The sequence below is a fragment of the Ziziphus jujuba genome, chromosome 10 (genome assembly GCF_031755915.1).
Source record: "Ziziphus jujuba cultivar Dongzao chromosome 10, ASM3175591v1".
Taxonomy (NCBI): domain Eukaryota; kingdom Viridiplantae; phylum Streptophyta; class Magnoliopsida; order Rosales; family Rhamnaceae; genus Ziziphus; species Ziziphus jujuba.
The window spans coordinates 28,745,179-28,768,891 of NC_083388.1; the positions used below are offsets into that span (position 1 = coordinate 28,745,179).

Here is a 23,713-nt window from a genome sequence, read left to right on the forward strand (position 1 = left end):
CTATTAAATTATCAAAAGTTCTTTTACCTCCATGAATAAAAATTAGAGCAACAAATTAATTGAATATCCAGCCAAAATGGCCACCTTTTAAACAAGCAGTTTTTTCAATGATAAGTAATAATTAAGTAATCGGAAGAAGAAGAAGAAGAAAAAGTTGGTAATGGCGATTTTCCTTCGACAATACACACAGGAATCCAAAGACATTTCCAAACCTACAGATTAGGATTTTTCATTGCAGCTAATTCTCTACGGTAGTTTGTAATTCCTTAACAGTAATAGTTGCAAAATAATTACATTATATCATCATCAAAATTATAATAAAAGATATAATTTTCATTTTCAATAGCTGAACTGGTGGTCATTACCCCCCCCAAAAAAAGAAAAAAAGAAAAAAAGGGGCTGGACTGGGGGCTGTAGGACTACTTAATTAGATCTCACCTCGACCCGCCAGATGAAATAAAATTACCAGAAAATCCCTACCTCCCTCCCAGTCCCCCAGCCAGGCCATTGAAATTTTATTGCTACTAAACTAATAAAATAACTCTCTCTCTCTCTCTCTCTATTCAAATCGTCTTCCTCTTCTCTCTTTTGTCTGACCAGACAGGCGTGGAGTGGAGGCGTAGCCAATAGCCATGGCATTCCGACCTTGCTCTTCTTCTCTCTCACACTTTGTTCTTCTCCTTTCCCTACTTTCTCTCTTCCTATCCCATCTCTCCCGCTTTCACGTCTTCGCCGATTCCCACTTCGAGGGCTTCGATGCCGAAGATGAAGACGATGCCGACGCCGACGAATCCCTAATCCACACTCTCCGATCCCCTCCTCTCACCCAATCCAACCCCGACCCCGACCCTGATCCAGCATCCCAGGTTCCGGAACCCACCCACGTCTCCTCGGAGCCTCCGTCGCGGACCTCAAATTCGGATCTTCCGAAGCCTTCTTCCACCAGCTTCGAGTACTGGGACGAGGACGAATTCGAAGGTTTACCCGTCGAACAACCTCCGGAGGGGGAGGCTTCCAAAAATGCCGAAAATGCCACTCCCTCCTCCACTGCCGATCCCAAAGCTTCGCCGAAGCCGATCGCTGCCACTGCTTCAAGATCGTATACTGTTGAGATTGTGTGCGGAAGTTTCTTGATCGTGTTCATCATCAACTATTTCACCGGTAAGCGCGAGAACGAGAACATCGCGCTCGCTTGGGCCACCAAATTCGCGTCCAAGGACTCTATCTTCGACAAGAATTTCAGTCTACTTGGGGTGGGCGAGGGTGATGATTCGCCGCTGTTATTGAAGGAGGGTCAGAACGTGTTCAAGTTCTACGCGAGCGGTCGGAGGTACTGCCAGGGGCTGTTGGCGACGATGGAGTTGAAGAGCAGGCACGATTTGATTTCGAGGTTATACAATTTGGTGGTTCCTTGCAACGATGAGATTAGTTTCGAGGTTTACATGAATGAGGAAGCCATGGATCACGTGGTTTTCGCCGTGGCCAAGAAGAAGTTGGCCAAATGGATGCAGAAGGAGGTCAGGGATTTGCAGAGGTTTGCCAATTTGGTTTCTCCGCCCACCGGGAGGAAGTGGGCTGCCGAAGACTTGGCTGTCATCTCCGAGTCGAAGGAAGTTGCCTCTGATTTGATCACCGAGGTTGTGCTTGAACAGGTTGGTTTTTTCTTCTCCTTTTTTTTTTTTTTTAAAAAAGTTTACCAATTTTTGTTTGTTTTCTTTTCTGCTATTATTGATTATTATTGCCATCATTATGTTATTATTTGTTTGGGTTTTTATAGTAACTCAAAATCATTTGTTATCGGTGCCCTGAAAAAATATTGTGTTTTGAGGTTTGATAAAAACTCCATTTTTATTTATTTTTTTCTTTTATTGACATCTCACGTGTGATTAATCAAGGTTTGTTTATGTTTAAATTTGCTTAAAGCAATTCCATCTTACTGACAGCTCCTGCAGTAAGGATGATTCATAAACAAATGAGATGGGTGGGGAGTGGGGCTTTGAATACGCAATGCTAAAACGATAACTTGTGTTTGCTTATGTGTTTGCTTATGTGGTTTTATTCGCAATGGACTTACCTTTTGAGGACAGTTATAGTCTCCGTGTGTTGATATTGAGCAAGGAAGGACTTGCGATTGTTAATTAAATAAGACTTTATGCTAGATGACTTTACTTTATTGTCAATCTGGTATCATCTCATAACTGAAGAAATTGATCTAACAATTAGGGAATCAGAAAAATGTCTGTTGCTTTGCATGATGTTGGGTGAATTGGACCCATTAAATACATGATAATTGTTCAATACTTGTCACCATGCTCAGGACCTGACGAAGGCTCATTGCAGAAAGTAGATTGCTAATGTTTCAATAATTAGCCGGATCCACTGTTATTTCAGGCTGTTTTTAGGGGGAAATGTTATCTGCCACCTTTTACCAATGGATATAATATTTGGCCAAATCCAACTTAAATACTTCTTCGAGGACTCTCTTTAGTAGTGTATCTTTTTTTCTAGTATTAGTAATTAGTATAAATGGAAATGCTATTGCATACGCTATTGTTGATTCTTTTTATTTTATATTTTAAATACTTAGTCCTACTATGCCGCTTTGCTTTTGTCTCTGTATGTGTGAATGGTGCACATTATTACTAATTTCCACCGGCTTACCCCACAATTAATTAGACACTTCTGCATTGACTTGTTCTCTTGGAACTTGAGCAATATACCAAATACATGCTCTGGTTATATTTGCAGGTTTTTGGTGACAAAGCTTTTGAGAAGTTTGGAAAGGGTTTCATCTCAATGCATTTTTCAGATCAACACCCAGGCACACACAAGAAGATGCTTTTGTTCAAGTTTGCTATCCCAGATGCAAATAACATGGCGGATATGAATCGCTTGGTGGCTCTGGTACCTTATTATATTGATTTGATTGGGCGGTACAAGCTAAGTACTCAGGTGGGTCGAAATCTTATATTATTCTGTTATCCAACTTCAAGTGATCTTGCAATTACAAGTAATGATTTTGTACTGTGATTTGTGAAAGTGCAGGCTCGATCCAAAACAGAAGCTACAAGATTGAAGGTTGCTCAAGAGGCACACAAAGAACTTCAAAATGCAAGGCAAGAAGCCTTGCAGAGAAAGAAGGCAGAGAGGAAGAAGTTGTTGGAGGAGGCTGAGGCAAAGCTCAGTGCGGAGGCCGTTAGGAAGAGAGAAGCCAAAGAGAAAGCTCGTCAGATGAAGAAGGCTATGCCAAAAGTAAAGATGACCCGTGCTCACTAAGTCTTTGATTGCACTAGTCAAGCACCTGCAACTCTCTTGTTATGTGTCTTCATTTTCAGATATTTAGTTGGAATGTCTTGCCTGCCATACATTTTTGGTTCTACACACTCACGGCCTTGTATTTTAGCTTGAATTAGTTTAGTTTCTAACATTACCACAACTCTGTGGGTTTTGAATACTGTATCAAAGTTAAATTAAATGCTGCAGAAACTATATAAAGAAATGTTGATTGGCTGGCATATGTATCGAGTATAGATTCCCTTCTTTTTTTCTTTTTTTTGGTTTTCCTCCCTTATTTTAGGTGTGTAGACTGTAGAGGAGTGGTTGGGGTAAGATATGAAATTTGAGAAGTTCATTTTACAATTTTAAAAAACGCTATGCAATATCGTTATTTACATGGTACCATTTAAATTATTATTTAAATATATGAAAAGTATAAAATAAATTTATACAATATTTTTAATGTTTAAAATATTCACAATTCATATAGTTAAAACTGAGAATTTTTTTTTTTTCTTCTTATCTATAAATCGTTTATAAAAATAGACATCATTCATGATAATTTTTTACAATGTTTATAGATAAAATTGATAATTATAATTTTTTATTTTTCAATGAAAATACTTTTGAAAAATAAAAAAATATATTTGTTAAAATATTCTATTTCAACATTATAAATATTTTTTAATATATTCAGTTGCATATTTTTTAATATATTTAAAATTTTTCATTTTATAATTCTAAATATATATGAAATGATCATATTTAATATGTTTAATCACGTGCATATTTTTTAATATAAATATATTTGATATGTTCTAATCTTATTTTTTTAAATATACATATATTTAATTAATAAAGATTTACATAAAATATGTTTGACAGTGGACGAGCCCAGTGAACCGGCTGAGCTAAGACGGCTTTGCATTTTATAAAAAAAAAGTCATAACAGTATTTTAACTCGTACATATAATTTTACTTTACACGTATAACGCACCCAAACAAACCAGAAATGAGCCAGAGCCTGACCCAGACCCGGAACCCGGAGCAGACCCATTCCCGCCCGTCTTGCCAGTTGCGGTTGTAGAGTTGCAGTTTGAGTTGGTGATGGGTGTGGGACTGGGCACCGCCAAACTTCCCCATCGTCTGAATCCCATCCGTACGTTCGTGGACGCGAAGGTGAAGTGGGTCCGAGACCCTTACCTAGACTTCGCCGTCGAACGAGAGAAAAATCTCCATCAAGCCCTCTCCTTCAAGAACCAAATCCTGTTTCAGTCTGAGTCTAATCCCTCCAAATCCAAATCCCTCTCTCTCTCCCTCGCTTCTCTTCTCAAACCCAGCCTCAACCTCTCCACCTCGTCCTCCAAATTCTTCCTCCGATACCCTTCCTTCTTCTCCATATTCCACCCAGCTTCTGCTCTCCCTCCACGTGTCAAGCTCACACCCGCACTTCTCTCCCTCCACTATCAAGAATCCGCCATTCACACCTCTCTTCCCCATCGTTCCGACGCCGTCAACCGCCTCTCCAGGCTCTTGATGCTCACTGGAGCCACTAGATTGCCCTTGTACCTCATCGACAGGCTCAAATGGGATCTGGGTCTTCCTCATAATTTTGTGGGTTCGCTTCTTGCTGATTATCCAGACTACTTTCAGGTTTGTGAGGTGGAAGATGTGTCTACTGGCAGAAAGGAGCTTGCTTTGGAGCTCCTTTCTTGGAGGGAAGAGCTTGCTGTGTCTGAATTGGAGAAGAGGACCAATCAATCGAAGCGCATTGCATTTCCGATGTGTTTGCCAAAAGGGTTCGAGTTGGAGAAGAAGGTTAAGGATTGGGTCGAGGAGTGGCAGCGATTGCCGTACATTTCGCCATACGAAAATGGTTTCCATCTTTCGCCCAATAGCGACCAGGCAGAGAAGTGGACGGTGGGCGTTCTTCATGAATTGCTTTGGCTTCTGGTGTCGAAGAAGACGCAAAGAGACAACTTATTCTGCTTAGGAGAGTATTTGGGTTTTGGGTCCGGGTTTAAGAAGGCCCTGAAGCATCATCCGGGGATTTTTTACGTTTCCAATAAGATTAGGACGCAGACTGTGGTGCTGAGGGAGGCTTATAGAAAGGATTTCTTGGTTGTGAAGCATCCTTTGATGGCCATGCGGTATAGGTACATTCATCTTTTGAATAAGATGCCCAAAACCAACAGGCGTAAATCCCTTGTTGTTGAATAAATAGAGGAAGGCATACGACGATGAATTTGATCACACACAGATAATGCTTGATAAGGTTTGCCCATTCTCTGTATGACTTCTCAAACTGTTTTCTTTTTTTTCTTTTTTTTATTTTTATTTTTTTAATAAAGTTCATGGTCATCAAGTTTCAAATTTTTTTTTTTTTTAAGTTTTTTCTTTTTTCATTTATATTATAAAAGTTTCAAACTTGGAACCGTATGACTGTAGCAATCGACTTAACAAATTAATTTCACAATTGTTCGTACAAATTGTATATTCTATTCTCTTTCATGGGTTGTAGTCCAACTTTCTTATAATTTGATAGGGAGAGTGCATAGTTGCTTGAAATGATAAGTGTCGTTTGTTCTTTTAGTTTTCTTGATTCATCATCATAAAGTTGCAAACTTTCAACTATATTACTAGAGCATTGGACTTGATCATATTAATATCATAATTTTTTTGGAAAAAATATTAATATCATAATTGCCCATTGTATATGCTATTCTCAACCCTTCCTGGTAGTCCAATTATCTTATATCATTCTCAGTTACGGTTTATTGAAATATATTCACTTTTTTTATTGCGCTCTTAGAAGAAGTGTGTTTTCAAATTTTCCCTACCACCATGATGCCAATGATGTAACTTGGTCGGTGTAGATCTGAGACCCTTTTCTATTGATTTCGTTGGTGGGATAAAGTCATGACCATGTGAGGTGGCTTCTACTATGATATGTAGTTTCCACTTGGACTAAATATATAATGCAATCTACCCGTGTGCTTTTGATCGATTAACTTGTGCAACTCAGGCCTGTCTTCATCTCCAAAATCCTGAAAAATTAAAAGAAGTTGAGCTGTCATCCAATCTACTGATAGTCTTTTCTTTCATATCCTTTGTGACTGCATGCAGATGCAGTCGATCTGATCCTTCCAACTAGGCCATAGGAGTAAACTTATTATGGGTTTCATGTATTATTGAAACAAATAACTTTTACAGAGGGAGTGAGGATAGGATAGACAAAGTTAATTAACATTCAATTTTTGTGAGTATGCATTATGCAAGGGGGTTCCACTGAGTATCTTAATTAATTGAAGCAGCTTAGCTGGAAAGCTGATAAATATTGCTGTCAACTCAATTCATAGTAATAATGATGATGATGAACACCAACATGGTTTGATCATTCATATTTATTTATTTATTTTTATTCTTTTAATTTGATTAATTTTAAAGACAACTTGTATATATAATTGTGCAACATAAATAGATAGTTGGAATGCCATCAGGAGTAAAGAATTAAAGCGCACTAGGATTTTATTTTATTTTATTTTTTGTAAATAATTAAAGCTTGCTAGTTGGGTCATCATTATGTTGTCTTTCTATTAGAATTTTGTGATTAGGCAAATTTTTAGTGCCAGCTTGCCAGGTGAATGAGATGGATTGAATATGAAAATATATTAAAGCAGATTATATAAATCCATATCATGCATGGTTAGTCATTTTCTAAAATGAAATGTTTCACTAGTACTTGCCATATATACCAGAAGAAGGCTAAAATGAACATATAGAAATTAATATATGTGCATGGTTGATAAATCAAATCTGTTGTTGGATACAGTTTAAGCCAAAATATGCATAATAAGTTGCAGCAACAGGGCCTGCTTAGAAAAGAACAGATTAGCCTTGTAACACAATTCCCAGGTGGTTCAGTAGTACGTACACTGGATTCATTAATTTTGTTAACATCATTTTTCATGACTTTTTTTTTTTTTTTGGGCGGGGGCAAGTGAGATCGTTTTACATGACTAGCTATGAAGAAATAAGACATAATCATTAATAAAGTAGTTGAAACATAAAAAACCAAGTTGACTGTTAGACTGTGACGAATAAGGTTGCCACAACTGCTAACTGTTTATGTATGTATAGGAATAAATTTCAATTAATAAATAAAAGGTTTAATAATATATATATTTACACGGTAGATCTGCCTAATTAGTAGTGTATAATGGAATTAAAGAAGAGTGGCCCTACCTCCTCTGACCCTAAAGTACGTAATTAAGATTTATTGATGATAGAAAATAATATATTAATATGCAAGCATCTGCATCTCTCTTTACAAGCAAACTCCAAGTCCCAAGAGATTTAGATTATTTTTTTATGGCTTTTCAGTGGTTTCCACCTTTTTAATGTTGGATGTATATGAGCTGCTACTGCTACTGCCGGCTGAATTTCTACTTAGCTTTGTTTGCGGTTCATGTATACCATATATTATATGATATTATATGAGGGCTTATATATATATATGTTGAGATGCAATGCCCATTGTGTTTCTGCGCAGGGGGGAGGGTGGGTATATATATATATATATATATATGTAGAGAGAGAGAGAGAGAGTGGGCACAATGGTGGGAGGTGGTGATAAGAAAACTTCGAAATTGCCTCTGGTGTCTCTGAATCATGTCTCATTCGCTTGCAACTCTGTGACCGAGTCTGTGAGGTTCTATGAGGATGTTTTGGGCTTTGTGCTCATCAAACGTCCTTTTTCTTTCAACTTTGAGGGTGCTTGGTTTGCATAAATATATATATATATATATATATATATAATTTGAAGCTCTCTCGTTTTCTAGAACTTCTTATGTATATATACACGTGCTTTATTCTTGTATGTACATGTATATATATATATATATTGAAATGCATGCATTGTTGTGTATGTGAAGTAATGAAAAATTAATAATGCATTTGCAGGCTGTTCAACTATGGTATTGGGATTCGTTTGCTGGAGTCTGCTGGAAACAGCCCAGCAACAAAAGGAAGGATAAATCCAAAGGACAACCCCATTCCATTCCAATGCTCAGACATAAAGCTGGTTACGCAGAAACTGGAGGAGATGAAGATACAGTATGTCACGGCAGTGGTGGAAGAAGGTGGCATTCAAGTTGATCAACTTTTCTTTCATGACCCAGACGGCTACATGGTTGAGATTTGCAATTGTCAAATCTCCCTGTTATTCCAATTTCCTCCTGCCATCGAAACCCAAAGCCAAACCAAATCCAGAAGATTCGAATGCAATGCTCAGGCGAAGCTGCTGCTGCAGCACTGATGATGGACAACTTAGTGGCAGAAATGATGAATATTTCAATTTGAAAGACTGTCCAAGTTGCTTCTTCTGGCAAATGATTTCGTGATATTGTTTGTAGATAAAGGGTGGTGAAAAAAAGGGTGAGAGCTTTGGCCCTTGAGATGAAAAAAAGTCAGATATTGCTTTCGATGTTCTAAGTTTCATCCTTTGTTTTTGTAATGATTTTGACCTTCTTTAGCGTATTGTTACTGTTCCAGATGAGTTGATCTACCTCCAAGAAACTGATGATATTGCATGATACTGGCATCTTTCTCATTTTTCACCATCTTTTTCCTTTATTTATTTCTTTTGTTTCAACCATTTAAAACAAATTTGTAAACGAGTTAAACAAGGCTCTTCTTCATTGACCATCTAAGATCACTTTTTTGGCGGTTAAATTTGACTTGCAGTCAAAAGAATTTTTTTACTTTCCCGTAAGCATTCTGAGAAATCTACTATTGTTAACTAACAAATTAGATCTCTATGTAAAATTTAGTTACAGAATTTCCTTATATGATAAAAGCAGTCCAACTGCATGTACATCTAGGGATGGCAATTTGCCCCGCACGGCCGGATATCCGAGGTGCACCGCCCCTAACGGGGTGGTTTTTTCCCGAAAATTCGGGAATACGGGGAAGGCTCGGGATAAATGTCTAAAAACCGAGTCGGGGACGGGCCGGAGACGGATAATAATAATTCCGTCCTGAACCCGCCCCGATATATATATATATATATATATATATATTTATTTATTATTTTTTTTTTACAAAATTTCATTTATGTAAAATTATTTTCTTATTTTCTTTTCATTTATTTTTTAAATATGTATTTTATTATAATTGTAAATTTATTCCTTGATGTATTTTATTATATTTTTATTGCATTGTAGTCATTTTTTTATATTTTAATTATAAAATAATTTTTTTATATAAATTTCTAAAAAAATATCAATTAAAAAACAGAAAAAACCGTCCTGTCCCATCCCCGTCCCGCAAAATCCCCGATCCCGCCCCGCACCTAAAGAAACGGGGAAAATCACATAAATGAGATGTAAAATTCTCCGCGGAGACGGAGACGGGGACAGAATTTTAAAAACCGGCCCGGCCCCCACCCCGTTGACATCCCTATGTACATCATATCAGTCCCTGTACATCATATCCGCCCCTCTTAAGCTAGGAAATTTCATGTACTAGTTCAGACATAAAAGTTACAGAGCAGTACCCTTCGAACAATTATGCGAAAGTAATTAACATTCAAATGTTAGTCTTTGAAGAATTTTCAATGTCAACCCAATATGGCCTCCATCACATTTTCTGCAGAATTACAAAACCTTCTTCACTGTTTCCTCACACTAGTCATCTTCATCGTAACTACCTCCTTAATTCTGTCAGTACTATTTCTTTATTCATCTGAGGCAATGACAACAAAAACATCATCGTGGGACCATTTTCTTGGTTCAGACTTGTGCGAAGGATTAATAATAGCACGCTCTGTGTTTGCAAGGCGATAGCCAATCACTATTTCTTGTCTTTGGCGTCCTCTAATCATTATGTCATAGAAACATAGTTCTTCCTGGTCAAATAAATAGAACTCTGCCGGTTTGATACACATCTCGTTCCCCTGCAAATAAATAGATAACCTTTTTGGCTTAAGCTTGGATTAATAAAAATTACCGTAAGTACTGCAATTCTTGTATAAATTTCATCTTTTGATTAACTGAGCCACATTACAATGTTCAGAAAGCACATTATAATGTAGCCTTGTTTATATATGAATATGATACATTACCTCCTCCGCAAATAGTTCCTCCAGGACCCGATTAATTTGCTTGTCTTCAGCTACCATTGCCAGTGCCATACTTACCAGTTCGTTTGATAGCACGTAATCACTTATTCTGGACACTGACACCAGGTTTCTAGTCCTAGAATCCAGAATTTCACTGATGATTATTGATTTATCTGAAGCTTGCTGCATTTCACGGATCCAAGAGCTGTGAGAGAACCCAGATAGCCTCAATGAAGTTGACTTTGTATCTTTGTCAGGGAGACGTTTTGACTGCACGTGTTTTGTATAAGAATAATTAAGAGACATTGATTATCAGCAGCCAGAATACAATCAAGTATACAAGTGAAGCAGCTCTCTGCAACATACATTTAATAGGCTACTAGCACATGTATACTACACACCAAAAGTTGCTTTCTCCAGAACGCTCTATACATACACATATATATAGGCATTTATACACTTCTGATGATAGATTTAGATAAGCACAAAACCTAAGCTTGAGGAAGCAATGCCAGGTACCTGGATATCACGAATAAGGAGAAGAGTGGCAAGAGATCGCGAATCAGAATGAACAATGGAGTCTTCTAATGACTCATCTGCAAGAATTAAAATCTGTTCATTTACAGTTAGTACTCAGTATGCACAGGGATGGCTTAGGGCAAGAAGTTTCCAAAAAGCTGTTGTATGGTAGATTAGTAGGTTTTTTGACAAGTTATCAGATGGGTAATAGGTTTCAGAAATGTTCTTATTTAACTATTGAGTTCCATGCTTCAAAATCCAAACGGTCTGGGGCATGTTTATTTTATCAAATTCTTAAAGTGGGTGCGTTCATGTTTCTCATCTGATGGTGCTACTTAAACACCACCGCCAACCTGATCCGACAAGTTGTGATCTTCTCTTTCAAAAATGTAACTCTACAAATTATCAACTTGACTTTCAAATTTCAATAGTCCTGTTCTTAATTCCATACACAGACACACACACACACACAGAGGAGATCAAACTTACAGAATCAAAAGTTTCCAAAGGAAGATTCTCCAAATGCCGTCTAATCACAGCATTTCCCTCACGATGGACAAGTTTTATGTTCACTAATCCAGAAATATCAAGTCCGCCATCTGTAAGTTTCTTCTCTCTTTCTTTTTCAGGAACTTCATTAAACATCCAAAGTTCTGAATCTGGAGGCAAGAATGCCTCTAGAACCTGGGAAATGGAAAGAGATATAAGATCAAGCTAGAATCAACCTTGAATTTTATGGAGTTCCACCCTCATGCTAACAATTTGTCTTTCCTTTAATTTCTAAATTCTTTAAGTATTCGCTTGCAATCAGTAAAACAGAGAACATCAAGTTTTATAATAAGTGAAATACCATAATCATGTCATCAATATCACGGCGCCAACCACAAAACAGTATTTTCTCAGGATATTTGGGAGGATCCATACTTTTTGGAAAAGAACCTCGGCGTACCTGCAAAAAGGACACAATGTGAACTCATCAAGAAATGCTGCTTGTTAAGATTAAAGTGATGGAAAACCTTACAAGAGGGAAGAATATATAACCACCAGCATATATCTACAAACATGACAGTAAAAATTCATGTAACTCTAGCCTAGTTTTTAACCATACACAATGAAGAAATTGGTACGAACAGCTTCCTAAGCCATAGAATAGCAAGTGGAGTAAGAAACAAAGCATAACCTCAGGAAGGGGACCTGGAGCATAAGTGTCATCATCTTCAGCAATAACAAGGATTTCGTCCCCCTCTTTGAGGATGTAATTGTCATCCGGATTTAAGATTATCTTCCCACCATCTGAAGCAACCTTAATTCCGCAGGGAACCGCGTCAGGAAATGAGATAAGCACATCTTTAAAACAGAGACCGTCCAATTGAGGCCATCTTTTGATGTAAAACTCATCATTCTCAAATCCCAATATGTCCTCCCATATCTGGTCAAAGGAAGATGGACACTACAATTTACAAATGCAATACAGCAAGGAAAAGCTATTAAGACCAGAACATAGACATAGGGTCCAAGGAGGCAAGGCCTGAGGGACTCTTGACATGATTGTAATACTAAACAAAATAATATATAAAAGCACCACATTTTTTTTAAGATATGTAATAAAAGCTGATTAAAGTAACCTGCGCAAGACCAGGTTGCAGTGCACATTGTATCATCAACCGCCCAATCACATCATGTGCAACAACTGTTTCAATGAGTTCTCCTCCCACAAGCTTCACCAGAGGCTCATTGTCAAGGTCACTCATCTCTACAACAACATGACCCCTTAAGCCCTCTTTCACTCCTGTGAGGCTAAGCACCACCCTCAAAGCACGTGCATCACTCTGATAGAGAAAAATATATGATTAACATTCTACGCTAACTGATACAAGCCAATGAGGAGCATAAGGCCATAAAAAATTGGAAAATAACCTGGTCTGCATTTTCATCAGATGCCAAAACAATGATAGCACGTGCCTTTGACACTGAAACCTGTCAATAATAAGTCTCAAAATGTGAGTAGCAATTCATTATAAACAAACTAAGAGAATCAAGAAGAGAGAAGTAAAGTCTGACCAATACAAGGACTTCTATTAGTAGAAAAAAGTACTAATGCAATGTTATACCTTCTTTAGATCAGCAAGAATAAGAGGACTGCCACTTCTGCATATAACAGATGTTCCCATGAAGTCAAATTCAAGCTTTGCTATATCCATCTCCATTTCCTCTTTGTCCCTTTCAGCAAGGACAACCACAACTCCACCCCCAACACTTTTGTTTGCTATGGCCAACTGCTTTAAAAGAGAACCCTACAGAAAAAACATAAACCTATTGATTTCTGTTTCATATATACATATATTTTTGTCATTTTCGCAAAGCTGATAATCAAATCTAGGGAATTGTAGAATCATTTTGCAATTGCACAAAAAATTGCTTCTTACATGCCTGAAAAGACAGTATATTACAAACAATACGCTAAGTCAAATGGCAGGCAAAGCCTTACATGTAGCAGATACGACTAAAAGCTAAATTCTTTAAAAATATGAATGATGTCTGAAAGCTAAAGCAAGAGCAATCAATCGCTAGGGAAAAAGGCATACAGAGAGCATACCAGTTTGTCACTCCATCCAAGAATGAGAATGTGATTCCTTTCAATAACTTCACTCTTTCCCTTCCTTAGTGAATCCACTTTCTCTGATATAGCATCGGAAACCAGCCCAAGCATCATTGCAAATATAAGCATACCTCCTGAACTTATAGAAACAGAAACAATTCTTGGTCCAATGCCTTGTGTATCAGCATGATTCCCAGAGTCGGCTACAAAAGTCCAAGAAAGCCAGAGAGCTTCAGGAAAGCTATTGGTGTTGACGGCATAAAGTGCCAAGCCACCAAAGCCAATAAGAAACAGAGTTGCAAAGAGAAGAGCAAGCAGCTTTGCGTAAGGATAGACAGAGAAACAAACATCCACGTTATACAAAATTCTCTTCCTCAATGGAACCTCCTCCTTGTTATTACTGCCCTTGGTCCTTTTGGAGAAAATCATTATTTGGGGAAGGTAATCAAGATATTTGCATAACACAAATGGCAATATGAGCGTGAAGAGCACAGTATACAAAGCAACAGTTCTAGTGTCAGCATTCGCAAAGGTCGAAAGTGAACTATCCTCTTCAGACCGCAAATCATCTAGGCTGATATTACTACCAAAACTATCTGTCTTGGCACTACACCGTTTATGGAGAAAAACGTTCTCTTCCTGATCAAACCCCCATTGATTAGTTTATAATGAAAGAGGGTACATGCCACAATCTATCCATCTAGCTATCTATATAAACTATAAGAAACAAATTAAATTACCTCAAGTTTCGTAACTCTACGACGCAAATTGAGTGTATAAGTAGCAACACATACTATAAAAGTGAATGCCACCTGCAAATTATATTATATCATATTATATTATACATGGAATAGTAATTGTCAGCATAAATCGTTGAAAAACATTGCTCATTTATGAATTGGTAATAAGAATGAATGAGAGTGAGTGACCAGGATTAGGATAAGAGAAGACGGTTTAAGTTGCCGAGATATCCTTGAGCAAAACCGAGTCAAATCACTGGTACTGGTACTGGTACTGGTACAGGTACTGCTAGCGGTAGTTGAGGGAGTTTGAGTTTGATTTGGGAGCTGGTGCTGCTGCAGCTTTACTGGTTTCTTCTTCTTCTCAACAGATACAGAAGAAGAAGAAGAAGCAGAAGAAGAAGAAGAAGAAGAAGAAGAAGAAGAAGAAGAAGCAAGAGGAGGAAGAAGAGGGGAGATCCTCTGGTCGAGGAGCTTAGCAGCAGTAGGTGTACGATTTCGCAAATCCGACAAGGCTGACTGCCGGTGTCCTCCTCGTTTGGGAGCATGTGGGACCACAAAGGAAGGATAAAACCAGTCCCGATCGGAGAAATCACCATGTCCATTGTTAGGCTGCTGTAAAGGATCTTGGTCTATGGAAACCCGGAGATCGGAGCGTTGAGGAGGTGTGCTAGAGATGCGCCGAACGGCTGGGAACAGTGGGCCCGGGAAGTGTGGGGTGCTGCTGTTGTCGTCGTTGATCGTGCGCGATTTTTTCAGCATCGGAGGACTACTCTTTTCCGATTTCTTATTCTCATTATTCTTATTATTATTATTATTATCGTTAGCTTCCTGCGAATTTGAACTTGAGTTGGAGTTGGAATTCAAGTTTTTGTAACTGCTAGTCTGAGGCATTCTCAGAGCCTGAGCTTGCACCGCACCTCTGTCTTTGCCTTTCTTCGCTGTCCGTCACACACACACACACACACACACCCACACACGCCATGTTTTTATTTATTCCTTTTCTCAAAACAAAAAACAAAATAGACAAAAATAAAATGACCCGCTTGGTAATGGAGCGCTTAATAATTAAGAGAATCCGGGCCGTAGATTCAGCGTCCGTGGGTCCGACTAATTACGTGTACGCTGATGACGGAATGCCTGGTGAGTCTTGGCCTCCCGATTCGGTTTTCTCTATAAGCGACCCTATAAACGGTTTTTTTTTTTTTTTGCTTGAAAACCCTATAAACTGTTTTTTTCAGTTTTCTTTCTTCTTTTCCGTTTTCTGTTTTTTCAGTTGTTAGTTTGGTCATTGGTTGCAAGTCTGAAAAAGAAAACAATTTTAACTATTTTTCTATTCCTTCCTGGTCACCTTTCAAGTATCGTACATCCCTTTTTAAACCACTTATGATTCTGCATTAAAAAACAAAAACAAAATAAATAAATAAAAGAACAAATAAAAAAATTGCAATTCGTTGAAATAATTTGCTTTTTATATCCAATACGTTACGATTGAAGTTATTTTGTGAGTTTATCAGGACGCCAAAATCCTTGTGCTTCATTCATTTTTAACTAATATTTTTGTAAATTATTTAAAAACATTAATAATATATTTATAGAATTTAAGAAAAGAAAGGGAAAAGAGTGTATCAGGAAATATATATATATATATTTGATATTAGTGAATCAGGATATAATACTAACCTTTCAAAGTAAACAAAATTTTCATGTTTTTAAATAGATCCAATGATATCTCTAATAATAATAACAATGCAAACATGTTTCAGCAACAATAATTCAGTAACCAATGTAAAATTGGTTCTAAATTTTATGTACGCGACACAAACAAAATTGATTAGGAAAAACTATTAATTACATATGAATAAAAAACGATGCATGCCCAATTGATGATCCCTAATTGGATTGGAATTAATGCTGGCATGAAATTACATAAGAAAGTACTTCATATAAATATATATATATATATATATATATATATATATATATATATATATATATATATATCCCCAGATTATTAAAAGTTACAATTACATACATAGAATTGAGCCCTTTATTTTAAATGCTGCGTGCCTAAATATATATATGTATAGGAGAAGGGAACCATGCATATGGCAAAGAGGTATAGTTGCTGGATGCTCAAACTACAATAATATTTATACATATACCTACATGGTGTGGTACCTACCTGCTACCTAGAGTAGGAAAAATTAATTAATATAGAAAATGGGGTTACAAATTAAGCAAATGGAAAATCATTGAAATGATTAATTAAAGAGGTTGCTAGCTAGCCTTCGTTAGCAGCAGGAGGTAAGGGAGTTGATTTTCACTTTCACGAGTTGCTGATGTCAGAGGTCCTGGTGGGACTGGAACTTGGAGGTGCAGTACTGCTACAGTTATAAGAAGGTTTTATTTATGATCCTGCAATATCCATGCAAAATTAATTAACCCTTCTAAAACTAATAACATATATTAATTTAACTAATTAAATTTAAACTACCCTATTATATCTATATATATGTATATACACCTGCCACGACGCTTTTCAAGAAAACATTGAAGTGAATATCTTCTTGCCATGGGAAGGCCTAGCAATAGCAACAATTACCTAATCAAATTAGTAAGTTTGTTAATTATTAATTAACATAATAAATATGCGTACCAGCTGGTTTTAAGTTATTAGAGATGTGCGAGTAGTGTACGGTGGATGAATCAAATGGAGGTGGAGGTGGTGATGGTGATGATGGTGGCGGCAGCGGCGGTGGTGGTGGTGGTGTTTCAGTCGCAATTACAGCTTCAGACAAAGAGTTGCCTCCCGCAAGAAGCATTATTGCTTGCGCCTGCAACAACTCTGCATTTCATTTGTATTTACATTTGCATATCATATTATATATATATATTGATGAATTAATTACTAAATTTTGAATGAATGAAAGAATTAAGGACCTTGTCAAGAGGAACATTGTCGTACACACTGACAAGTCCAGCGTAGGAGATGGTGAGTTGTGCTTCCAAACCCTTATCAGCATTAGTACCGCACCTACTTATACTACTAGTTCTAGTTGTAGTTGATGGTGCATCCTTACTAACATACATTAACATGATCAATATCAACATCATCTTCATATTCATATTCATCTCTAATTAAATAATATCAAACCTAGCTAGCTAGGTGTATGCAGATAGAACATATATATAGATACCTGATCAAATTCAACATCGGGAACAAACCTTTCTCAAGGATAGACGGTGGTCGTGACAAACAAGCACCCAATTCAGACGGGAATAAAGCTCGAGTAGGTTCATTGTTACTAGTCAAGCTGTGGCACCGTTTCTTCTTAATCACTTGCAATTCTTCTTCCATAATCTTCCTCTTTTGCTCACTACTACTGCTACTACTACTAGTACCACTGCTTCTTCTCACAAGATATTTTCTGAACATACACTTTCAGACATTATGTCGTCTCTTCTTCTTTTTCTCCTCCTTAATCCATTTAATTCCCCATCCTCATCATCTTTTTTGTATCTTAATGCCCTATATATCATCTTCGATCACTTCCACTCCACCTTATCAACATCATCTGAGATGCATTTTTGCTCTTCATCACTCTCTCTCTCTCTCTCTCTCCCTCAACCGAACTGCATGTAAGGCATTCAGTCACTTTGTCTAGCTTATTAGATCTACTCCAAACATAAATTAGGCCGCAGATATAGATGTTTACCTGATCAAGAAGCCAGTGCTTTAATTTGTCTTTTGCTTCTGATTGACCTCCTCACTTGAAGCATATGTAAAGTATCTATGCATGTTGCTTTTGTGTATGTGTGTGTGTGTGTGTGTGTGCGTGTGTGTGTGTGTGTGTGTGTGTAGATAGAGAGATCAGAAAGACGGAAACCAAAAGCAGGCCCGATAAATTACAAATTGAGAATAACAAAGGGTGTATACAGAAGGAGTTTCGACAGATTCGAAATAGAATTTAACTCATATACTTGTTTGTACATGGAAATTCCTGCCCTAACAACCAAGTGCATGCTTTTCTGATGCAACTCAGGGAATGTTTTGATGTGTAATATAACTAAATTGTACTTTTGCATTTCAAACTGCTACATTTGTAGTGAAGAAGCAATGTACGCGTTGTCCTCCTTATCTGTAAAATTCCATGCTGGTGGCAGCTAGCGTTTGTAAGATACTGAAGGTCGTTTTCATCTCTGAAAACTACTACATAGCATTTTCTCATTAAATATGTAATAATCATGTAGTACTAAAGGGTGTCGGAAAGAATCTAAGCACGTTCTTATTTAAATATCTACAGTTAATCAATAATGCTAATATTTATTAATTGTTTCATAGTTGGTGACCAACACAATGCAAAAGCATTCATCCACCCCCCCCCCCCCCCCCACAAAAAAAAAAAAAAAAAGGGGAACAAACAATGCACAAGTAATTCAAAACTTGTTACTCTTACAAACGTTTATCAATCACGATTATCCAAAAACTGGCCGAGCTTCATTTCAAATATATTTTAAACATTTTTTTCTTCTAATTTACAATTACTAACATAGTGCAAATATGTATCACCATATTACATATCTCTCCTGAAAAGAAAATAATGTATATATGTATATATCATCCAAGATGAACTCAAACAGGAAAACGCATGATCGAATAAATAAATTTTATTAATTTCCCAAAAGAAATGAAGATAATCTTCATTATCTGAAAGTTCACAGGGGGATTGACTATCAATCTTCAATTTTAGGACTGTCAACTTTAGAGTCAGTAGGATCAACATATCTCCAAAAGAAACCCAAACTACTACCCATGATATTCATAATCACAGCGGACATTGCTGGAGGTAATGCAACCATAGTTGAAGCGAAATGGGAAGTTGCCAGAACCACACCTAAAGAAGAATTTTGCATACCCACCTGTGTAAACAAATTGACAAACAGGTAACTTCATGAAATGACTTTCTTCAAACCAATAGATAAATATATCCAACAACTCATTTCGTCATAAATTGCATTCCAACCACAAAATAAATTTTCAAATTACATCTTGAGCACATGGAGAATCAAATTTAACTTCCTATTGATAAATACCTCAATTGAAATAGCTCGTCGTTGTGCTTCTCCAAACCCAACAACAGCTGCTGATAGATACCTGCAAATGAAGAACTCCAATTGAATGAATGTTATGTATGTACATCACTAATAGTATGCAATGAGAAACCAAATGTAGCCCAATAGGCCTGGAAACAACTAAAATATTTAGATGCCAAAACTTGTAGTTAGCCACAGAAACAATAGATTTCAAATGAACTGGCTTTGTAGCTTCTGTTACTCAAACCAGGTGCATCGTTTACATAAAGGCAATCAAGATTCCACATAGACGTAGAATATCAAGAATTCAAGATATAGCATGGATAATGCTAAAAGTCCCAAGCACATGAGTCACTTCATTTCTTATGCAGGAAAGCTAATCAGTTATCAGATTCTTTCAGTCAAGTATTACCATACATTAAACTTAACAGGAAGCTACACAAATCCACATATTAGACTTACAAAGATAACTGCCATAGTTGTTAAAGCTAATCTCACCCAAGAAAAAAATAAAATATATATATATATATATATATTGTTAAAGCTATAACATCGACCAATCAGAGTTCACCATTAAAGACTGAAACAAAGGTAAAATACATCACCATCAGCCGAAAGAATAAAGGAACTAATACCTGGAGTCATCAAAAGAAGAAATTGAAGGTCAACACTTACCCCACAAAGAAACCAGCAAAATGCAATAACAACACAGATAGTATAACAGCACCCAGTTCTCCAGTTAATATTGTTTGAGCACTTTGCATTAGAGATAGATCAGATGTCAATGATGTACTAACCATCGAGGCTTGTAGACGAACGACATTCTCTGAGAATACACTGGTTACAGAGTAAATAAACTATAAGAAAGAGAGAGACCGAGCATCTGAAGGGAATTAATCAAGTTCAATCCAATCAAATGTACTCAAGTAACAAAACCTGCATGCAAGCAGTGAGGAAGCTAAAACAGCAAGCAGGGGTGCAAAAGGTATCACAGACTTCACTGCAGCAGGAAATGCATTCTCTAAATAAGAACCCAACAGAATTGGTGCAACAACCACCTGCAGAGAAAGAATAAAGACCATAAGGACAATATTATATCATTGGCGGTTTATTATGGATTTGCACTTACCTGCAGGGTGCTGATGGAAAGACCAGCAGCATCAACAGGAACATAAGTTCCAGCCAATATCTTTGTCAGAAAAGGAGTCAGAAGCACGGCCCCAAGAGTGGTGCATACTGTCATCACAATAGACAACGGAACATCCCCTCGAGCAATTAAAGTCACCTGAAACACTATTTCACAGAAATGAAAGTGAAAGGAAAATCTTGTAATTCAATAATATGGAAGCGTTGTGTTCAATGCCACACTGTATATAGTCACCAACGAATCTAAGACTAAGAGTTATTATACATTGGAAATAGAAAAGTGAATGAAATGTAAGTATACTAATCATTTTTGTGCATTACGGTGAAAATCATATGGTTTTACATTTTAATAACTAATGAAGCCATTTATTTGCGTAAAGAAATTTATGATATGGAAGACCTTATCTGTCTGTGCCATTGCAATTTCTTTGGCTTTAATTTAAAAGGTCTTAGATGAAACTCTAATATATTGAATTGAATAGGTTCGGTATAAGATTGTCACAATCGGGAACAAATGAGAGGCTTGAGGAATAATAAGACCCATGCCTTTCTTCTAAGAAATCACGGGCTAGACAATTTTCTCCCACCATAAATGCTTTACCATTAACATTAATGCAAAAGCCATGATAAGAATATGTGACTTTCACATAAACGTTAAGGACATAAAGGGAAATGAGGTGGCATCAAATAGAAGGTCACAGAGTAAAGTGAGAAAAGAATGAAGCAACGGAGGGAAAAAAGTCTTACCACGTTGGAGGCGGTACCTCCAGGGCAACAACTAAGCAAAATTAAACCTACTGAAAGAGATGGCGAGAGACCCAGGATTTTGCTAATGATGGCTCCAGAAGCTGGCATTATCGTGTACTGAGCGGCACATCCAAATAATATCTGAACAAGTTAAAAAATCAAGAAAATGAGAAAGTTTCTAACAAGTTATAAATTGGAAATGGAACCTTGCTCTACCAACACCACATTTGTTGAATTTGATCATATGTCGGAACCCAAATCCGCTTCCTCATTCCTCAAAAGTCAAATCTCAGTTAAAAATCCCAATTATTATTTATTTATTTTTATTTTTTTTTTCAAAATAGACAATGACCATTTTGAACATAAAGCAAGACATACCGCGAAAGGCCTCTGGGAGAACAGAGCGATAAAGTCCTTGAACTTCAAAGTGAGACCCATTGCCAACATGATTAGACCAAGTGATAAACTGTAAGAAGTAGGGGCCGCCTTCACAAACCATGCAAAAGCGGAGGGCTTGAGGCAAGCAACAATCCCTCCGACAGTCACATAGAGCGGGTACAGGCTTGCTGCAGTGTTGAGCAGGTTTTCCCATCTGGGTCTTTCATTTTCTGGAGGCACATGCAAAGGCTCAGACTTTCCATTACCATTGAGAGCTCTTATTTTGGGTAAAGATGCGAGCTTTGGCGGTTGAAATTGAAACCTCGAGGTAGAAGTAGGTGTGTTGTATCTGAGAAGGGAAACTCTATGATGGGATTTTGGTGGTTTTGGGGGTGATGATGGGAAAGGAGTGAGGCCTAGAGTGGCACTGGCAGACAGTTTAAGGAGCACCAGTGCCATTGTGGCAGCAATAGCAAAGCCAAAGCCTGGATCTGGTTCTACATTCGGTAGAGGTTCTTTTGGTTTGGAAGAAAGCAAGTTGAGAAGTTGAATCCAACTTGGCAGACTTCAGCCATTCATTGTGCCCGTGCTGGGCCCCCCCATTCCTTCACACAGAACCGAACCTTCTTGACGTCATCATTCCTGAGTATGCGTGGCAGGATTTGATTGGCCAGCATCTTGCCAAGTCACTCTTCAATGTTTACTAGCTTTGATAAAAAGGCGCTTTCCTTTTCCATTCGACTAACTACGTTAAAAAAAATTTAAAAGAAAAGGACACCATTTATGGCCCCAAAAAACTAACTACATTCAAAAAAAGAAAAAAATAAAAAAATTTATATATATATATATTTGTTTCTAACTATTTCTAACCTGTCTGACTCGTTCGTCCCCTTGTAAAAATAAATGTGTGTGATGAATAGAAGAAAATTTGACAGATTTTGCTGGCTTACTGTTCGTGGTCAGCGGAACAATCTAAATTTCTCAAAGACTCAAGCGCGTTAATACCCACTTTTAACGTACTTTTGGTTTCATCTACACTTTTCGTGTTTGAAAACAACTTAATCCAACTTTACAATTTTCTATTTTGAAATCCTAACCAACATATGTTCTCAAGTTTAAGTACCTTTTCCATGAACTTTTTCACTTTTCGATTCACAGACGTATAGGTATATATATATATATATATATATATACTCACGTTGGGATCCTAACGAGTTATAGTTCTAATTTTAGATTATATTAAAAGATATGATTTAAAATTTAAAAAATATTAAAATATAATTTTAGTAATATATTAAAATTCTATGTAAAAAATAATAATTTTTTAAATTTAATAATTAATAAATATAATTTTAATTTTTAATTTTTAATATGATTAAAGATAATAAAAAATTCTAATATTAATCCTAATATTAAAGAATATACATATATATATATATATATATATATAGAGTAGCTCCTTAATTTGGAAAATCTAGACGAATTTTCATTTGAGACAACACTTGTCAATTTACATATTCTCTTTCAAACATGTAATGTTCTGCGACAAAAATTTATTTACATTTGCAAACCAAGGAAAATTATATATATTTGGACAAGATGATATAATTTAAATTAAAAAGAGAAGAATTTCATTGAGATGTAATTTAACCCAATATATGAATGTGTATTTTTATAGGTATATATTTGAAAATAAGTTATAACAATTTTATAAAAACATTTACACTTTTTTTAACGTAAATCTACCGTAAGTTAATTTGTCCTTATTATAATTTTCCCTGGTTAAACCTTTGGTTAATATTATTTATTTTTATTTCAGTATTTAGTATTTAAAAATGCATTTTAAAACCATAAAATATATATTTGAGATTTTCAAAAGAATTCACTTTTTGTTTTTAAAGTACAACAATCTTTTATATGTATATATATATATATATATAACAAATAGCAAACGAATGAAATTTCCCTTCCATATGGAAAATAATAATAATAATAATAATAATAATAATAATAATAATAAATAACACCAAATTAGTTATTTAGAAATTGTTTTTATCCAATCTATAAATTTTGTTTGTAAAAATATAAAAG

At 36.4% G+C, this 23,713-nt stretch overlaps 6 protein-coding genes across 11 annotated transcripts; 3 read left to right on the forward strand and 3 right to left on the reverse strand.

Annotated features, from left to right (window-relative positions):
* Positions 1–407: 407 nt before the first annotated feature.
* On the forward strand, positions 408–3,515 carry LOC107412564 (uncharacterized protein At5g49945). The gene is made up of 3 exons (XM_016020359.4): positions 408–1,652; positions 2,749–2,952; positions 3,046–3,515. Exons 1-3 carry the CDS (start codon positions 633–635, stop codon positions 3,274–3,276), a joined length of 1,455 nt encoding a protein of 484 aa, XP_015875845.3. The 5' UTR covers positions 408–632; the 3' UTR covers positions 3,277–3,515.
* A 739-nt stretch (positions 3,516–4,254) lies between these two features.
* Positions 4,255–8,894, forward strand: LOC107412574 (protein WHAT'S THIS FACTOR 9, mitochondrial). Its single transcript, XM_016020370.4, has 2 exons — positions 4,255–5,551; positions 8,239–8,894. Exon 1 carries the CDS (start codon positions 4,384–4,386, stop codon positions 5,494–5,496), a length of 1,113 nt encoding a protein of 370 aa, XP_015875856.3. The 5' UTR covers positions 4,255–4,383; the 3' UTR covers positions 5,497–5,551; positions 8,239–8,894.
* Positions 7,893–8,870, forward strand: LOC132799737 (glyoxylase I 4-like). The gene is made up of 3 exons (XM_060812203.1): positions 7,893–8,056; positions 8,239–8,467; positions 8,811–8,870. Exons 1-3 carry the CDS (start codon positions 7,893–7,895, stop codon positions 8,868–8,870), a joined length of 453 nt encoding a protein of 150 aa, XP_060668186.1.
* Positions 8,895–9,763: 869 nt separating the features above from the next.
* Positions 9,764–15,251, reverse strand: LOC107412579 (ion channel DMI1). Of its 4 annotated transcripts, none has more exons than XM_048468555.2 (12): positions 14,444–15,249; positions 14,255–14,326; positions 13,512–14,153; positions 13,027–13,209; positions 12,833–12,892; positions 12,541–12,744; positions 12,096–12,365; positions 11,766–11,864; positions 11,405–11,599; positions 10,916–11,008; positions 10,400–10,666; positions 9,764–10,231 (listed from the first exon to the last, which is right to left on the reverse strand). In XM_048468555.2, exons 1-12 carry the CDS (start codon positions 15,146–15,148, stop codon positions 10,013–10,015), a joined length of 3,009 nt encoding a protein of 1,002 aa, XP_048324512.2. In that variant the 5' UTR covers positions 15,149–15,249; the 3' UTR covers positions 9,764–10,012. The 4 variants fall into 4 exon arrangements, 3 of the variants coding, with proteins under 3 accessions (XP_048324512.2, XP_048324513.2, XP_048324514.2); XM_048468556.2 differs by having other exon boundaries at positions 12,096–12,344; positions 14,444–15,248; XM_048468557.2 differs by lacking the exon at positions 10,916–11,008 and having other exon boundaries at positions 14,444–15,250.
* A 987-nt stretch (positions 15,252–16,238) lies between these two features.
* Positions 16,239–18,754, reverse strand: LOC107412555 (protein TIFY 6A). Of its 3 annotated transcripts, none has more exons than XM_060812445.1 (5): positions 17,455–18,754; positions 17,198–17,336; positions 16,954–17,091; positions 16,782–16,839; positions 16,239–16,672 (listed from the first exon to the last, which is right to left on the reverse strand). In XM_060812445.1, the coding sequence occupies exons 1-5, from the start codon at positions 17,691–17,693 to the stop codon at positions 16,665–16,667; spliced, it is 582 nt and encodes a 193-aa protein (XP_060668428.1). In that variant the 5' UTR covers positions 17,694–18,754; the 3' UTR covers positions 16,239–16,664. The 3 variants fall into 3 exon arrangements, with proteins under 3 accessions (XP_060668428.1, XP_060668427.1, XP_060668429.1); XM_060812444.1 differs by having other exon boundaries at positions 16,914–17,091; XM_060812446.1 differs by lacking the exon at positions 16,782–16,839 and having other exon boundaries at positions 16,914–17,091.
* A 153-nt stretch (positions 18,755–18,907) lies between these two features.
* Positions 18,908–22,164, reverse strand: LOC107412549 (sodium/pyruvate cotransporter BASS2, chloroplastic). The gene is made up of 7 exons (XM_016020342.4): positions 21,623–22,164; positions 21,245–21,385; positions 20,481–20,636; positions 20,288–20,409; positions 20,027–20,188; positions 19,352–19,412; positions 18,908–19,177 (listed from the first exon to the last, which is right to left on the reverse strand). The coding sequence occupies exons 1-7, from the start codon at positions 22,079–22,081 to the stop codon at positions 18,992–18,994; spliced, it is 1,287 nt and encodes a 428-aa protein (XP_015875828.1). The 5' UTR covers positions 22,082–22,164; the 3' UTR covers positions 18,908–18,991.
* Between the last annotated feature and the right edge of the window lie 1,549 nt (positions 22,165–23,713).

Bases quoted from the DNA above. Each gene is read 5' to 3' on its own strand.
- LOC107412564 (XM_016020359.4), top strand. From the start codon at position 633: ATGGCATTCCGACCTTGCTCTTCTTCTCTCTCACACTTTGTTCTTCTC. The intron at 1,653-2,748 runs GTTGGTTTTTTC...TTATATTTGCAG, and splicing joins CCGAGGTTGTGCTTGAACAG to GTTTTTGGTGACAAAGCTTT. The intron at 2,953-3,045 runs GTGGGTCGAAAT...GTGAAAGTGCAG, and splicing joins GGTACAAGCTAAGTACTCAG to GCTCGATCCAAAACAGAAGC.
- LOC107412574 (XM_016020370.4), top strand. From the start codon at position 4,384: ATGGGTGTGGGACTGGGCACCGCCAAACTTCCCCATCGTCTGAATCCC.
- LOC132799737 (XM_060812203.1), top strand. From the start codon at position 7,893: ATGGTGGGAGGTGGTGATAAGAAAACTTCGAAATTGCCTCTGGTGTCT. The intron at 8,057-8,238 runs GTTTGCATAAAT...ATGCATTTGCAG, and splicing joins TTCAACTTTGAGGGTGCTTG to GCTGTTCAACTATGGTATTG. The intron at 8,468-8,810 runs GTTGAGATTTGC...GACCTTCTTTAG, and splicing joins ATGACCCAGACGGCTACATG to CGTATTGTTACTGTTCCAGA.
- LOC107412579 (XM_048468555.2), bottom strand. From the start codon at position 15,148: ATGCCTCAGACTAGCAGTTACAAAAACTTGAATTCCAACTCCAACTCA. The intron at 12,893-13,026 runs GTATAACATTGC...TATTATTGACAG, and splicing joins TTCTTGCTGATCTAAAGAAG to GTTTCAGTGTCAAAGGCACG. The intron at 12,366-12,540 runs GTTACTTTAATC...TGTAAATTGTAG, and splicing joins TGCAACCTGGTCTTGCGCAG to TGTCCATCTTCCTTTGACCA.
- LOC107412555 (XM_060812444.1), bottom strand. From the start codon at position 17,693: ATGTTCAGAAAATATCTTGTGAGAAGAAGCAGTGGTACTAGTAGTAGT. The intron at 17,337-17,454 runs GTATCTATATAT...AATGTATGTTAG, and splicing joins CCGATGTTGAATTTGATCAG to TAAGGATGCACCATCAACTA. The intron at 17,092-17,197 runs GTCCTTAATTCT...GAGTTGTTGCAG, and splicing joins ACAATGTTCCTCTTGACAAG to GCGCAAGCAATAATGCTTCT.
- LOC107412549 (XM_016020342.4), bottom strand. From the start codon at position 22,081: ATGGCACTGGTGCTCCTTAAACTGTCTGCCAGTGCCACTCTAGGCCTC. The intron at 20,637-21,244 runs GTAAGACTTTTT...ATAGTGTTTCAG, and splicing joins GAGGTACCGCCTCCAACGTG to GTGACTTTAATTGCTCGAGG. The intron at 20,189-20,287 runs GTTTTGTTACTT...CTCTGTAACCAG, and splicing joins TCCTCACTGCTTGCATGCAG to TGTATTCTCAGAGAATGTCG.